Source organism: Cinclus cinclus, chromosome Z, assembly GCF_963662255.1.
Source record: "Cinclus cinclus chromosome Z, bCinCin1.1, whole genome shotgun sequence".
Lineage (NCBI taxonomy): Eukaryota > Metazoa > Chordata > Aves > Passeriformes > Cinclidae > Cinclus > Cinclus cinclus.
Window position 1 is genome coordinate 25,328,511 of NC_085084.1, and position 17,152 is coordinate 25,345,662.

At 38.7% G+C, this 17,152-nt stretch overlaps 1 protein-coding gene across 1 annotated transcript in view; it reads left to right on the forward strand.

The window, feature by feature from the left end:
- EPB41L4A (erythrocyte membrane protein band 4.1 like 4A) overlaps positions 1 to 17,152 on the forward strand; it is a 116,281-nt gene that overhangs the window by 31,865 nt on the left and 67,264 nt on the right. The window contains exons 2-3 of the mRNA XM_062513175.1: positions 10,435 to 10,539; positions 17,085 to 17,136. Coding sequence (XP_062369159.1) covers positions 10,435 to 10,539; positions 17,085 to 17,136 — 157 coding nt within the window. The remainder of the gene's footprint in view (positions 1 to 10,434; positions 10,540 to 17,084; positions 17,137 to 17,152) is intronic.

Here is a 17,152-nt window from a genome sequence, read left to right on the forward strand (position 1 = left end):
TCCTTCATGGACATGTGTGGTAGAGATGCTAATTAAGGTATGTTTTGTTCTTTTTTTTTTCATTATATGGAATACTCTTGTTAACTTAAATAGGTAAGCTGCCACCATGTATAAAAATATAACTCTCATATATATCATACATATCATATTATACCATGTATAAGATGTTCATTTTCTGGAATGTTTCATATCAAAGAATAAAAACCTTCTGCAGGAATAATTTTCAAGTCAAGGTATAGCAGTTAATTGTTTTGTAGCCTCATGTTAAAAACATGTTTCCCCAACAACCTTGGTATGTTAAACCTCTCTTAGCAATAAAGAGATTGTGGTAATTTTATTGATAAGTACGTGAACATGCAAATTATGTTCTCTGGTTTGGACAGTTTTCCCATGTGATACAACTGCACTTCAAAATATACTACCCATTTTAGGAATCCAGTGAAGATTAAGTAGTGAGAAAGTAGTATCCTTGCCTGAATCACTGTGATTAACATCAAGTCACTACTTGAGAGGTTTAATTGCTAAAAGAAAAAAAAAATGTCACAAGTAAAGAAAATCTCACTAAAATATGGCATAGCTTCCCTTAAATCACATAGAATATTTTGTGCATTACCTTTTCATAGGGAGATAGATGTGTTATCACTACAGTTCCTTGCCCAAGAACTTGTTCAGAGTAACACTGACTTTTTAATGAAATCTCTGAGGAAATAACTATAAATTCAGTGTGAAAAGCTCATGGGACTTCCCTGAAGGAGAGGTGCAAAAGAGAGGGTTGTTAGACCTACTGGAGTTGTTACCTTTATAGATTTTCTACTCATCAGGTTTCAAATTCTGCAACAAATTATTTCACAAAGTTTTGTCCAAATCAGTTTAGCTTTTTCCAAGAATGAAACAAGGAAAAAAATGGCTACCAAAGAAAAAGAAAACCCGGCAGCTTTTATCTGAGAGATTCTTGGAGCAAAGACTACAATTGCTGTCAGCATGGTCACCACGGCAGAGATGTGTTGTTCTCAATTTTATTTTTTTAAAGATATGCTTAAAATAAGTCCATTTAAGATGCTGGAATCTCAGGAGAGATTTCCTCAGACTTTATCAGTGAAGTCCTGTTAGGATGGTATCTCACACTGGGTCTGTCAGGTCCCAGTATTTGTGATGCTTGAGTTTGGGCACCAAAACTGAGAACAAATTCCTTGCATTCGAGGTCGTCAGATGTGTCTCTGCATTACCTGTTCCATGATACGAAAGTGGAGAAATTTCCCGTCTTGATTCACGTGGGGACAAGGGCGAAGTCGGCAGGAGAGAGTGAAGGAATACGATGGAGGTGGGTCAGAGTAGTGCAGGGAGGATTCAGTGCAGTCCAGTGAGGAATTCCGGCTGGGGCAAGCAGCAGTGCCTGTGAAACAGGGGTGGGATCATGGAGGGTGCTGTTAGTGCATGTGGGAAAGGGCAAGGAACTGGGAGGTGGTTCTGGGAAGTACACAAAACCGCGTGGGTTTCACCATGGGTAGATCTAATAAAGAAGCACAGCACTGGCAGCCAGGGATGAGCAATGATGCCTGGGAGTCCTGTGATAGTCCTGTGTGAGTTGCGCCGGGAGCGGGAAAAAAACTGCTGGGGACGCTGCTGCATACACACAAAAGAGTGAATTAAAGGTTTGCCGGTTCTGTCGATCTTTTAAGTTATGTGTGTTGCTATTTTAACAATAGCGTATTGTGTTTATTTATGTGCAGGGGTATCGTTCTATAACAAAAAAAAAAAAAAAAACAAAAACAAAACAAAAGCTGGCTTGGATTCTTTTTTATCTGAACACGCAGGGCTGGAATCTGCAGCGATCCAGGAACTGATTGGCAGCTGAATGATTCGGGAATTGACTGGCAGCTGAATGAGGCATTCTGGCTGTGAGTGTGGGTGTGAGGGGCCAGGCAGTGCTAGCAGAGGGTGACAAGAGCTGGGAGCTGTGATGGATACCTCATTTTCATCCCCCTCTGCCGCCGCCGCTCTGTCAGCGTTCTTCCTTTCAAAGCAGGGGCTTTTTTTTTTTGTTAAAGTTTAATGCAGTCCAGCACCAGTGAAGTGGTAATTTGAGCCCATGCAGTGTGTGGCACTGGAGAGCATCTCTTCAGATCAGCCAGAAATTCTAGAATGGGAAGGAAAAAATGCAGATGTATAGAGTTCCCCATTAGCAGGAATTATGGTCTGCTAATGGTTAACTTATTCTTGTCCCGGTGCAAACATGTTGACTGCTTGTTTGTGGGTGTGTGTGGCATTTGTTAATGAGAATATCTGGAACACTATTTACTATTTCTATAGCAAAAATACTTGCAGTATATCCTCCCTTGCTCTAATGAGAAATGTCTATTAAGCCAAAAATGAAGGCATTTTTTAAAATGCCAGTCTTCAGTTTTTTAAAATATGAAATTCCAGATGTTTATTATGAGAAATTTAAATGCGAATTAAGTTTCCAATAGAATGTAATCAGTTTTCTGGGAAGCACCATGGCAATCAAATTATCAAAGATGCACAGAAAATGCATGTGTATTTTTCAGGATATTATATGTATTCCTTTTCTTTCTGTTTGTAACCACTGAAAAAGGAACTTGGGGGTGTTCCCAATGAGAAACAATGAGCCCAAATGAGAAGCTTCATCAAACTGGAAATAAAACTTTTAAATCTTAAAAATGATAAAGTGTTTGGGAAAAGCTTTTTGGGATGTGAGCGGCTCTGTGGTGGGGCAGGACTCCCGTGTGTTTCTGGTGGAACAGGAAAGTTCTGAAGATCTGTGTGCTTTGAAAGGCTTGTTGAATGCACTTATTATTTTTGTTTTATATGTCCCCCTCTCTTTCTTCTCTGAGTCACCCATGCCAGAGCTAGGGGAGAAAAGGTGTCTTTGTCCTTTCAAGAAATAAATCCTCTCTTTGTCTTTTCCATTAGTTTTGTGTCTGAGAAGGTTCCACTGTTTTTCTTGTAACTTTTTCTCTTGTAATATTTTTTGACTGTTAATGAGACAATTCAATTAATGGAATCAGATGATAAACAAAATTGTGTTAATACCATTGTTTTTGAAGAAGGAAAACATAAGAAATTATTTATTTTTTTAAACTGATCTTGATAAAGGTTTCTAGGGTGTGAATTCACCTGAAGATTTAAGCCTCTGTGTTCTATATATTGTAGCCCTCACTCTTGAACATGGGGATTTAGAAAGGAAGGGTTAAAAAATAAATTGAGAATTTACTTTGGAATTACTATTATAAGTTGCTGACTTCATGACCAGAACATTGATAAAAAATGGAGGCTAAAGGTGAGGAAAGAAAAATGGGGGATGAGACAGGTAAAAGTCAGAGACAGCAGAAATAATTACCCTAAGAAGAAGCAACTTGAAGAACAAGACTGAGACCAGGTGGTAAGCAGAGCATCAAATTTGGGATTTGCTGAGGTAGAGAGAGCATTAGAAGGTGGTTTGTTTTTTGCTCAGTCTAGTGGAGTTCTGTACAAACAAGCTTCTGCAGGTATGCTCAGCTCTAACAGTATAGCTATTAGTTTGGATGAAAAAATGGCAAAATTAGGATTGGCAAGATGTACACTGACCTTTTCTCCATCCCATTCTTCTGGCTCCTAAAAGCTTCCCAAACAATCTAACACAAAAATCTTCTAAACATTCTGCCAGCTAATAGTTTGAGCCAACTTCTTATGACGACAGTATAACTTTATTACTGTTTAACAGCTGAAGTAATAGTAAAATCAAAATGATCAGTTTGACAGAGTGTCTAGTCTTTAATTTTTAACATTTTACTTTCTGAAAGCGTTTTAGAGTTCAACTCTTTACTGACACTCTCCCTTGTCAGTCTTGTACTTAAAGCAGTTAAACAAAGCAAGTGACATATTTAAATTTTATGTCCCTGTGCTCTAAAACTGCTGTGCATAATCAGTTTAATATGCTGCATGAAAATACCTAAAGCATGCAATACCTAATTTAAATGAGGTGTTTAAGTGGATGACCACAAGAAAAGATAGTGTTAGAATTGAGGCTTTGGTACCTCAGGTGCCTCTCTTTGGCACAAAGGCAGAAATCACAAAATCACAAATAGGAGGAATAGAACCAAACACACCAGGACTAGATGACTGGTACAAAAAGTATTAAACCTATGTATTTATTCCTTAATTGGTATTTTGTACATATTGACATAACTCACATATATATTGACAGAACTCACATGAGAAATATTGCTATAATAAAACATAACAAATAAAGGAAGACAGAAGAAAGAAATCAGGCAAAATAACTGAAAGGGGGAAGGGGGACAAAACACCAACCAAGAATGTCAAAATAAGCAGCAGCAAAAATAGACTTTTAAAATTGCAACAAGTTTATATGAGAAAGGTTTCAAGAAAGACTTCAATGTATGGAAAAAAAAATGAAGAAACCATGTCACAAAAATCACCTAGAAAACAGGGGATGCTTACTTTATTTACTTTATGTGCCAAAAGTAAGTACAGCATCCTTTCTCTGCCATGGTAACACTTCTTCCAAGTGCTCTACCATGGAGCTGCTCTCCTCCTACAGTAAAGGGCCTTCTCCTGAAAAGAAGGTACGCCATGTCACACAGCTGTGAGTGAAGAGCAGTTTCAAAAAGTAGAAAAACAGTAGTAACCTACATCTTTGCCATTCCCAATGAGTGGTTGTATTTTGTATTTATAAATTCCATTATTATAGTCATAGTTCCTTTCTGAGGTGTAGAATTATTCGAAGTACATGAGAATGATGGAAATGTTCATTGGTATTCAGTTCTTCCGAAAAGCTCTTTTCTGTGAAAGCTTGAAATGCATTATTGTTGGTAGCCTAACTCATCTGTCATATGTTGAATGTAGATGCTAATGAACTGGATAATGTTAATATCAGGGGATAGATTGGTGAATAGATTTTAAAATAGAGTTTATATGGCTAGAATTACTCTAAACAGAACCAGTTGCTTCCATTTTGTACAATATCCTTCTTTGCAGAGGAGAGATCAATTTTAAAGCACTAGTAAGTATTTAGTTGTCTTCCCATTACATATTTCCTTGCTCTGTTTGCCCTTTATTGTCTTCATTGGGCTTTGCTTCATGCTCAGAGCATTCCTTTTAACGTGTGTGTAGGCCCAGATTGCATTGTTTTACCATGTAAATATAAATACACTTGCTTACATCTTCTTCCCAAAAAAGGACCTCACTGAATTGAAGTAATTTCCCAAAAGCCAAACATTTTTAAAGTATCATTTCTTTAATTTCTTTTCTTCTGTGTTTCAGAGTGAAGTAAATGATTTTATGTCTGTCTGTGATAAAGTCTCAAAGTGCACTCCGGCCAGTAGTTACACGGGGAGATGTATAACTGGCTGGAGCCCATGCTCCTAGAAATGTATTCCTCTCTCAAGGAGTTGGCCCCTAAGCAGATAAATTTGTGACAGATACAATGATTGCAAAACCAAAAAAAATATGCTCCATCTTCAGATATTTTTTCTAGAATAGTGTTTTCTGATTGGAATGCAATGATTGACCATTAGTGAAAGCTAAACTGGTCTACAGGTATCTTAATATAGGCCACTTAGAATTCAGTGTCATCTGTTACATCCAGGCAGGTCAGACACCATGGCAAGTCCTTGGGAACAGTGTTAGGGAGGTCTGTGCCTGTATCAATAAATCCAAGGAGTTCTCACACAAAAACCTCTGAAAACATGTTGGTATATCTGCTGCCAGTGAAGTACAAGCAGAAAGGCACGGATGGATTAGTACATTTTGGATGGTTCATTTTAATGATATGTGCTTAGGGCAGCCTGTGATGTTTTATTTGTATTTGTTAAATTCTCAGTTTCTAAAAGTATTTACTTCTGTTTTATGATTGTGCTGGGGAATACCTTGTGTATGAAATAATACTAGTGTAAATTCTCTTCTGTTTGGACATGCATTCTGGAAATTAAGGTTAAGCTGTTTTGTCTGGGTGAATATTTGTAAATATTTAGCATTTTTAATTTAAAAACTTTTCTCTGCTTGAACATGTGGTATGCAAATTGAGGTCTGGGTGGCACACTGCCTTGGGGAAAAGGGGTCCTTAGTCTTCATTGTTAAAACTAGGAACTTTGATTTCATGCTTTGCTGCTTTTGTAGGGGAAAATGATGGAAAATTGCAGTAGTAGCTAGTCTTTTCTGAGCTTGAGGTAAGGAGGAAGAATAGGCCAAAATAAAAATGAGAAAATGCTGTTTGGAGATACATATTTCTGCTCTGTCTGCTCACTCTCACACAATTGTATGCTGCCATTTTGCATAATTTTAATCTCTCCCTAGTAACATAAGGCAAATATTGCAATTTTACCACCAAGCATGCTGCATCCCAGGGACTCTGGATGGGAGCATCCAGGGGCATCTCAAAAGGCAAAGGTTGTGTTCAACCTAAGTTCTAAGCCCATTTTTCTGAGCAAGGGCTCATGAATTCTTGTGCATATTCCTTTTTTCTGGGTTGTAAGAGTGTGAAGATGGAATTTTTTTCAGGAGAAAAGCATCATGATGTCTGCTTGATCTAAAAGAGACAATGCACTGTTTTTGATAACAAGAGGCTTCACTACCTACAGCATTTTTCCTTCAATAGAGGGACTAACATCCTACTGGGGCAGAGATTTTGTCTTCAAATTAAGTTAATGTCAGTAATAGTTCTGTTGTGGCCTCCACTGCTCTGTACAATGCAAGAGAAGAAAATGAAAAATACAAGAAAAATCTTACTGGAGCTAAAAAGCAGTGAACTGTGTAAAGATACGAATTTTTGGTGTCTAAATATAGAGTAATATGAATATGTTAAAACACAGTACTGTATGTACAGCTTTTAAAAGAATAATTTCAATTTGATTAAGAAAACTGCAGTTAAATCAGCCTTCTTCTGAATGTTCTGACTGTCATTTTCTTTAGTCAGTACAAACCTGTCTTTCTGGTTTACAAAGCCACAGTACTAACATGTAAAGCAAGATATTATGACTCATTGAAACAATTCTTTGTTCTCGTTTGAAAGCATTGCTGATGGTATTTTCAAATGTACTTGGTTTAACTCTTAAGAATGCAAACCTTTCGCAAGTCTGAGTTTAATGCAAGGCAGATTATGTAATTTTTGCAGTGCCATATGATGTGAATGTAATCCTGTTAATGTCTTTGATAGTTTTGGTTTCCAGCTTTGCTGAATTTTGCTGAAATTTTATCAGGGAAATAAGATGGCTTCTCTTAGTTTGCAAAACTTTGAGCAAATGCAGTAAAATATGTTTGAGGACTGAGAAGTAGTTACTAAGGGATTAATCACCAAAACTTCATTCTTGACTCGACTTGAAGATGCAAATTATTTGCATGAAACCCTGAAATCATGTGGCAAAAAATCAGAATGTCAACTGAAAAGGAGTCTGCAGTGGTTTCACTAAGGGTCAGTGTTTTACCTAACTAGTGCTTTTCCAAGGAACAGTGCTCCCCAGTGCTGGGAGAATATGGGGTTAAGGAAGGTGAGGTTTGAAGGGTGTGAGGATAGGTCCTGGCTCACATCCTGGCTGTTCTCTTCCAAAGCACTTCTTTGTGTTCAGCAGGCTTTGCTGAAAGATGTGAAAGGGATTGACAAAGAAGGCTGTGGAGACTACAACATGCAGTCTGTTTTTGCTGAGGGTAACCAAAGCAATGAGCATCTTGCTGCTGTAAAGGTGGAGATCCCTCCGCCATTGCACGCTGGATGGGTTTGCTCAGCCTCAGCATTTCCTCACAGCCAGACCACCTATTTCTGCAGAACCTGCAATTATTGAAGTGTTAAGGGAGCTGTGTCAAGAGAGAATAGATTGACAGGTATATATGTTTTTTCTCTGCCTAGAAGTCTAAGTAAAAAGCAGTTTAAAAGTCTTTTACCTCTGAAAGGAAAGAAAGGTACCCTTAATTTTAACCAAACTAGGTCTGAAAAGTGCATGTTTCTTGGGGATAACACACCAGCTTTAGGGTCAGAAGAAAAGCTGTCGCAGAAACTCCTAGTGCAGTCCTCAACTGAATGAAAGAGAAGACTTCCAGCCAAGAAGAGTAATTGTTCTAAATTCTAAACTGGTGCAGAGTCATGTAAGTTGAACTTCTGTAAGGCCTAAACTTCTTCGATTACTCTCAGGATTGTGTACGAATATGGTAAGATGCCTGCATGTCAAATTGGCAGCTTCATCTTGGTGGCTCAATCAGTATTTCTTAAATCTGTTAAGAAAACCAGCTGATGCGGTGAATAATGGTACTAGTCGGGCAAAGAGTGGAAAGCTCATTGAAAGCAAACAGATTTGTACTTCACGCAATTACAAAAGCTGAGCAAGGCCTGTGTGGGCACCACTTGATGTGTCCTTGGTGCAGGCAGCCCTTGCTATACCTTCTGCAAGGGTTTACTGACCTCACTGTGGTTAACTGTGTCAAAAACTGTTGACTCTGAGGGGCTGATGGTGGAGATCCCTTAGTCTAAAACATTCTCTAAGTGTTTAGTGCCCAGCTGGAAGTGTTGCCATCATTTATCTGCATAGGTCATTTGGAGTCAGGGCTGTTTGCTTATTTTGAACTTTTCTTGTGTGCGTTTCTAAAGATGTCTGTCCAGTCCTAGGTTCCCAAGACACTGTTGTGCTTTTTAAATGGTGATGGAAATAGTTAACAATGCTGAAGGTAATTCACCTTATATGACACAGAATGATAGAACAGGCCAGCTGGAAGGGGCTCATCAGGATCATCAAGTCTAATATATGAATGATGAGGTAACAATGTCCATTTTAATGGGATGTCTCCTCTGCTTCATTTGAATTACAACTAATTTAAAAATAAAATGAGCAAGGATAATTACTACTTCAGTCTTAAATCCCTACTGTCTAGTAGTCAAACTTGTATTTTTAGTATTTTTTAAGGTCTGTTTTGATTTGTTCTTTTTTTTTGCAGTGCTCTTGATAGTCATTCTACAAGCTTGTCCTGCTTTGTTCTCACAACCTGAGTTTGGCTTCTTGCTGATGAAACTGATGATACTCTGCTCTGCTTTATTCAACTTTATAAATTGAAATTCAGTGCATTTCTGCTTACCTTAGTCATATTTTCCCCTAGTTTGCCCTCTATTTTGTGGCTGATCATTAAGGCTCACTGTATACGCTGAGGGAATATGTAATTGCAGTTGCTTGATGTAAACAACCAGTCTGATGGTTTTAGACAAAGAGAACCTTTTGAGTACATCTCCTGCTTTAAGCAAATATATAGTAAATCTGGTGAACAGCATAGATGTGCAATTTCCAGCCTACAAGAGATGTTTACCTTGTCATGGCTTGCTTAGTGTGTGAGTGGCCACCAGAAGTTGTTGTATTGTCCCTGCTGGTGGGATTAGATATGAATCCTGACCAAATGCACCTGCTGAAAAGAAAAATAGATGTTCACCATTGTGATGTGATTGATACTTCACCAGCAGAACTAAATTAAATGATTTTTTACTCACCATTATTTGCCATTTTAATTTTGAAATTATCTTTTCATAGGTTAGAAAGTGAAATTGCACAAACAATACCCCAAAGCTTGTTTCTTTTCTCTGTGGTGATTTTACTACAGTCTAGTATTTTATAAAATATGAAACAGCTAAGCAGAACCTAATTATGAGTTATGTCCTTATTTTCTTGTGGAATTTAGGACTGTAATCATCAAAGGCTCTAACTAATTCTGAGGGGGAATCATTCTGTGTAATTATTCTCCATCTTCCTCATCTGTTTGTTGTTGGCTGCCAGGCAAACCAACAAATATGAGTCATTCAGGTGGAAGTGAGCTTTTAATAGAACATTCTTAACAGCACAATGTTGTTTGCAATATTGTCCCCAGCATTGTTTGCAAATACTGTCGTGGACACTTAATTAAGTGCTATTCAAGAAAACAGTGGGATTATGTCAATTCAGGGTGTTGGATTGCTCCCCCTTCTACTATCAAAAATATTTTACAAGAAAACAAATAAAATCTAACCTTAATTAGAAAGATTTGTAACAGAGAAGTTAATGATGTATAATTTAGGTCTTAAGAGCAGTTTTGCCTCCTGATCTCCACTGTCAGAGTTTGAGTGACAGGTCTGTACCAGAAGGGTGAGTGAGATTTGAAAAATGCTGTGTTCACCAGAGCTGTGGGGTTTATGTTTGTTTGTTTGTTTTCTTGTTTGTTTTCCTCTTGGTATTGTGTAACTACTACCTTGCCAGCTCCAAATAGTATTTTACAGAATTATTTTTTTAACATGCAAAATATTCTCATCTGTACTGCTGAAATTTTTGTTAAAGGCACTGGCAGCTGCCTCGGTTTTTTCTTTTTTGTTTGTTTTTTAGACGAAGCTGATTGAATGCATGAATACCACTGCACATTGCTGACAAAGGCAGAGCATCTTTGTGATTAGGCTCTGTAAATTTTTTCCCACAGAAGTCAACAAAAGGGTCGGTTGTCCTGGGCTATGTATTCCGTCACTTAAACCTGGTGGAAATAGATTACTTTGGACTGCGCTACTGTGACCGAAGTCATCAAACGGTGAGTAAAAGACACAGCAGATTGGATTTACCATGTATAAAATCTACCCTGTTGTGCTGTTTGCCTGTAAAACATTAGATTGTCATACTTCTCTTAACTTTCACTGTTTCCTGGCTCAGGTTTCCATTAATAATTTCTTTTGCTTGTTTGCAGTTAAGTCTTGAAATAGCCATTAACATCTTAGATATGAGCGGCATCAAATGCTTAGTGTTGTTGAAAAATGAAATTAAGAAAGTACAAATAGTAAAAAATTATTATATGAAAGTAGGATTGATATTTTTTCCTCTTCAGTACTGTGTCCTGAAGCCAGTGCCTGATGCTCTGTGCTGCTCAGCCTCGCTTAGCTGTGCAGTGCCTGGGAAGCAGTGTCCCTGAGTGCACCACAGCCTGCTTCACTCTGCCTGAACCATCTCTGTGTCCCTGAGCCCATGTTCTCTAGAGTCTCCTTGACAGGGACTCACCCCACATCTGAGGCCTTTTTCCACTGGGACATTACCATCCTAAACAGACATGAGGTGTTTCAGCCAGCTGAGATGTTTCAGCCAAAGCAGGCAGTTTCTTGGAGAAGCACTGTTTATCCTGCTAAAGGCTTGTGCAGATTACTGCAGGCAGAGGTGAGGAGCAGGGGGTGCTCAGCAAGAGGAACCAGATCTGTATTCACAGGATGGTCTTCATACTACCTTAAAATTATGAAGGGAATAGTGCCTGGCTTATGTTAAATTAAGTCAAGCCATTACAGTTTTGAAGCCAGTGTTTTGTTATGATAGCACTGCACAAGACCCTGTTTTATCTGTTTATAGTAATAACTTATTGAATTTGCTAAATATTTGCCAATTTCTTCTGTTAATCTTGTTGATTTTGTTGGACTTGTAAGTTGATCTTGTAAGGACTGAATTTAAAACAGTATTACACAGACTACTGATTGCTACTGAGAGCTACAGACTGCCTCACTCCCTGTATTTTCTGTGCCATAGTCCAGAAATTTATGAATTCAGTTCCTTGATAAATTTCTAACCATTTCATTCCATGAAGATGAAATCCAGATTCAGCTGTGAACTAAAGATAGACTGTTAAAAATGGTGGTTCTGTTTTCCTGATAATTTTGAGGTGTGAATGAAGAGCAGGTAGGTATTGCTTGCTCTCAAAAGTGTTTTCCTTTTTGCTGTGGTTGCAAGTAAAATAGAAGTGATTGTTCCTTGGAATATTTCCAGAAGCATATACAGGATATATTTAGTGGTGTATACGAAAATGGGAGTATTAACGGGGATTGCACCTCTGTTGTGAAAGGGACACATAAAAGAACATTTTAGAGTACATACTTTTGTTCTACTTTTTCTCTCATGTGGTGCTCCAGTGGTGTAAATTTAATGTTAGCTTTAGTCTTCATCCTCTGGCCAATCCAATGTCAGGAAGTCACCTGATTCTCGATTTTCCCATGGATTAGAAAGGTGTTTATCCCACTTCTGTCATTTGCCTGCTCTTGCACCAACACTGGCTTGGTCATGTGGATATGGAAGCTCAGCTGTGTGCAGACCTATGGAGTGCTCCTTCCCTGCCACAGAGATACTGCCACAGTGACTGGCCAAGTGTGTGCTGCTGCCTTTGCACCTGGGCCCTTCTCTAACAAATGTTTGCAAAAAGGGCAGTTCGTGTTGTTTGTTTGTGTAAGGATAAAGAAAAGTTGATGCTTATTTATCTGCAAAGTTCATAAATGAGCCAAACATTGCTACTGTGTGTACTTTAATGTGTTTTTGGATGTGCGGTTTTATGCTGCTAGCTTTCAATTTTTAGTGAAATCTTCTAAACCGTTAAGAATGGGCACTATAATGGAAAGTTTTCACACAACAAACAACACCTTGTGCTTTAGCTGTAAACATATATTTAGTTGCATGCTGACTAGGGCTAAAAGTCTCTGGGCTGTTGTGGAAATTAGTCCTGTAGTGGCTGGCAAGAAGCCTAGATCTGAATTTTGGACTGGCTATTTTTTGGATCGACCACAGTAGATTTCCTGAGGGAAGAGGAAAAAGGTTACCTTGCTAATTAGTTTTAAAACCATGATCTTGAGTTAGTCTTAGAGGGAGAAAAGTGTTTGGGGGTTGGGCTACCTATTAATACATTGTTTGTGGTGGGGAAAGTTTTATTATTTGTACTGTCAGTTTGTTTTGTCACACTGTATATTTAACTGAATGATGAATAAAGCATTGTAGACAAAACAATGTATTTTCAAGAACACAAACCAGTCACAAAAGAAATATTTTTCTTATTAAGGGTTTGAAAGGGCTTGTTTAGTTATTTTCTCCATTTCTCTTACATGCCTCAGCACTTCCAGGTGGTCTTTTAAGTGCTGTGTTAGTGAGCTATCTCTTATGTGGGTGGTATCATAATTATTTTAGTACTACCAGTAGGGCTCTAATGAGTGAACAAGGTTTCCCTGTGCTATGTACTGTGTATGGATGTAGCACTAAAATGGTCTCTTCCTGAACAGCCAACAAACTAATTAGCCTGTGAGACGGGATGGATGCAGCAAACAGATTGACAGAACTGGGTTGCACAGGCAAGGCCACGAGCAGTAGGATAAAGCATAAATTGGATGATCCTATCTCTAGGGTAGTAATTTGGTCATATTACACAAATTTTGCTTTACTGACATTCTGGGTTTCCTCAAACTCTTCACAGTAAAAGGGCAGAATTCACATATAAAAATCAAGGTCTGGAAGATTACAAGTTGCTGTCAGAATAGCATTACTTGTATCTACTTAGTGCTCTGAACAAGACACGTCTCCAAAGGAACAACAAAATATATTTTCTAATAATTACTTAAAATACAACATTTAATAATGAATTAAAAATTCCATTATATAAAACTTCACCCCAGTGAACAGATGGGTGCAGCTTCTGCTGTCTTTTGTTAGCAGTGCTTCCTAATCTCCTAGTGCCTCTGTTGACAAACTACATGGTGCTTCTTCTTAGGTGGTATTTGAGTACTTTTCTTTATGTTGCAAATTCTTTAAAAGAAAGACCAATTTTCTTTGAGTGCCACTGGATGCCTTATGGTGCTTCATCATCTAACCTTCATTGGAGCCTTTTGCATTGCTGCAGAGAGCACCCAAATTAGTGTAAGTTGACACCAGATGCTGTCCTCATGGTTCTCAATTTGGATAGTCAGCTGGGTTTTCCTGGAACGGGCAGTTGTGTCTTCTGCCTCATCTGCCAGGACTTTGTGCCCGATCTACTGTTTTTTGGTGAGAACAGTCACCAGAATGTGTGTAGTAGAAGCTGGTGGTGGCTTAGGAAACTCTGTCCAGAATCACAGAATCATTAGCGTTGGAAGGGACTTCTGGAGAACATCCAGTCCAACCCCCTAACAAAGCAGAGTCACCTGGAGCAGGTGACACAGGAGCACACCTAGGTCATTTTAGGATGTCTCTGAAGTGAGGAACTGCTTGCTCTCCCTGGGCAGCTGTTCCTGTGCTCTGCCACCCTCAAGGGAAAGAAGTTCTTCTCATATTGAGGTGGAACTTGTTGTGTTCTAGTTTAGTTTAGGCCATGGTTCCTCATCCTGTTGCTTTGCACCACTAAAAAGTCTGGCACCATCCTGTTGGCATCCACCTATTTATTTACATTAATGAGATCCCCTCTCAGTCTTCTCTTCTCCAGACTAAACAGGCCCAGCTCCCACCTGTCCTCATAAAATAAATAGTCCAGACCCCTCATCATCTCTTGAGACCCTTCACTGGACCCTATCGAGTAGCTCCTTGTCTCTCTTGCACTAAGGAGCCCAGAACTAGACAGAGTTTTCCAGATATGATCTCATTAGGGCCGAGAAGAGGAGCAGGATCACCTCCCTCAACTTGCTGGCCATACTGTTCCCCCTGCAGTCTCTCATTGCTTTAGAATTTGGAGAAAACAGTGTCCCAGGGGTGTATTTCTCCAGGGGCTGGGTGGACTGGTGCTGCCCAGCCACTGTCATGCTGGTTCCAGCTGTGCTGCAGCCCTCCTGTGGTCTCCACCCAGCCCCTCTGCTACTGCCTTTATGGCTTTGCCAGGGGTGTGTCAGATTGCCAAGCTAGTTACTGGTTGGGAAGAAGCCAGTATTTTCTTGAGGTATGCAAAATGCAGAGATAGCAATTTCAATATGTGGTATGTCAGGAGAAGCTGAGCACAAGTTGGTGAGGGAAAGGGTGCCTCTGAAGCCCAAATGTGTTGCCTTTTGTGAAATGCCAAAAGAATCATGCTATATAAAAAAAATTGCACAGCAGGCTGTGATGAAAATATTATTTTCTTACCTGATAGTGCTAATCTGAGCTATTATAATCGGAATGTACTGTATGCTGATACCTTCCTAGGACTCCAAGAGGAGAAATAGAAATACAGAAGGACATATCATGGTATTAATTCATACTGCACCATGCCCCTACCCTGCAGTGTAGGTGTGTTTTTCTCCCCTGCTACGAGGAAGCTCTGTTTGAAAACACAGCCCCCAACGGCACAGAAGGTAGGAGGTAACCTGTGGGAATACAGGAAATTAATGCCATGCAATGTAGAGCATATTAGATGTCATAACCATTGGAAAGAAAATGAGAACTGATAATATTGAGTAAAACAAGAAATTTTAGAGGAATGTCAGACACAAAGCTGATGGTTAGGTGAGTTACAGGTGCTAAGAATATTGTTTTAAAGTGCAGGAGGATCAGTTCACTGATGAAATGATACTAAATATAATCTATGTAGAAAGACAGTAGCATTAAATATATATTATTATGTAGAAATTGCCTGAAAAAAATTTCCATTTCTTATATAATAGGAACATCCTGAACTCAGCAGATTGATGTTCTTTGCAATGAACATTTGCAGGAAAAATCTGACATAGCAATTTCAGTTCTCAATGTTATCTTAGATTGTGGGAAAATCTCGATAATTTCAGATTATAATTGAAAAATGACACATTTTCTCTTCAAAATTGTTTTTTTTCCTGTTGTAAATGTGATCAAAGACTGATACGTGTGGCAGAATAGGTACAGGTTTGTAAGAATCTAAGTAAGGTGGTCCAGCATTTAGTTTGAAGTTGGTAGATCTTTCTGCTTCAGACATTTCATTGATTGATACTACAGCAAACATTTCAACCTAGTTAATATTTTGTTTCAAGCAAATTTGCTTGAATTTGACCCGAGTTTAATCCTATGCAGATACAAAATATTAAGATTCCACATTTGTGGTAAAGTTCTTGCAGGCTCTTAAAAAGGCTAAATATGAAATACTTCATGGAGCTTGGATGGATGCTGCTTACATATCTGGCTTGTATGGGAGCCAGATTTGTAAAAGTACAAAGGACAAAAGAGAACATTTATTCTTGATGCTGTACTTTAAAACATTTTTTAAATGTAATTTCTACCTAAATTTTAAAAAGGGGTTATTTTCTTTAATAACATTATACCTTTTTAATCAGTCTGAGTAGATAAAATATATTCAAGTAATACTATATGTGTTTGTAAAGAACAATTAGTAAACTAGTCCCTTTAATAACTGGATAGTTGCATAGGTTAGGACTACGGAAATATGATGATTTTTAACCCCCATTTCTTCTGTAAATGTTAAAGACTTCTTTTAGATTCACAGCATTAATCCCTTTCAGGTAGATGAGGATGTCCTGGGTCCTCCATCTGTCTGCAGCAGCACTGAGCTGTTTGCAAGCCTGTGCAGGGGGGGCACAGGTGGGAGAGCACTGAGGAGTGTCATAGTGGCTGCCAGGAGATGAAAAGGGCAGTGTGTCAGAGCTGATTTGGCATTCACCACTCTGGGGTTTGTTGTCAGCAGCTGCTGTGCAAGTGTGCTGGATTAATGAGACACTTTTTTTTGTCCATTTCTCTTGGCACTTCAGTCTATCAGCCTGGTAGTGTAACTATACCTGACGCTGTTTATCCATCTGTACAAGCATTTAACAAGTATCTAACACATACTACTGTGTAGGTGTGCCTAGGTGTGATCGAAGGGCCCCAGTGCTGGGGTTCTTGGATGTCTAAACGTTCTTATCTTTACTGTATGACTTTAGCTTGAAGAATGCCTTTGCATTATCCATGAAATTCCATTCATCTTTGCCTTGCAAATAAAGTGCTTGAAATCTCCTGCTCCTCCCCATACCTCTTGCATTCTTCAGGAAAATGTTGGCAGCCTTTGAAATAATAAATAGCTATGCAGTGATTTTAAGCATGGGTTTGTGCCATGGCCAGAGTGCTAAATACTCACTGGAGAAATGAAAAGGCAGATGAGATTTTTGTCTCTTCTCCACGAAACTGAAGTGTTTAATCTCACCTGTGCTGTTCTCAAGACCTGTGGTGCTCACAGAAAAACATATTTTCTCATGGCAGCTCATACTTATTTTTACTAGCACAAGCAGCAGCACTCTCTCTTCCAGGGATGAGAATGCAATTCCTCTTCATCTCAGTATGACGGAAGGAGAAGAGAAGGTTAAGTGGTATAAATAACCAATTGTTCTGTGTTAACTTTCAAAGTTAAGTAACTAATTTCTGTAATTACCTGTCTTGCAGTACTGGCTGGATCCTGCGAAAACGCTTGCTGAACACAAAGAATTGATAAACAGTATGTATTTAATTTG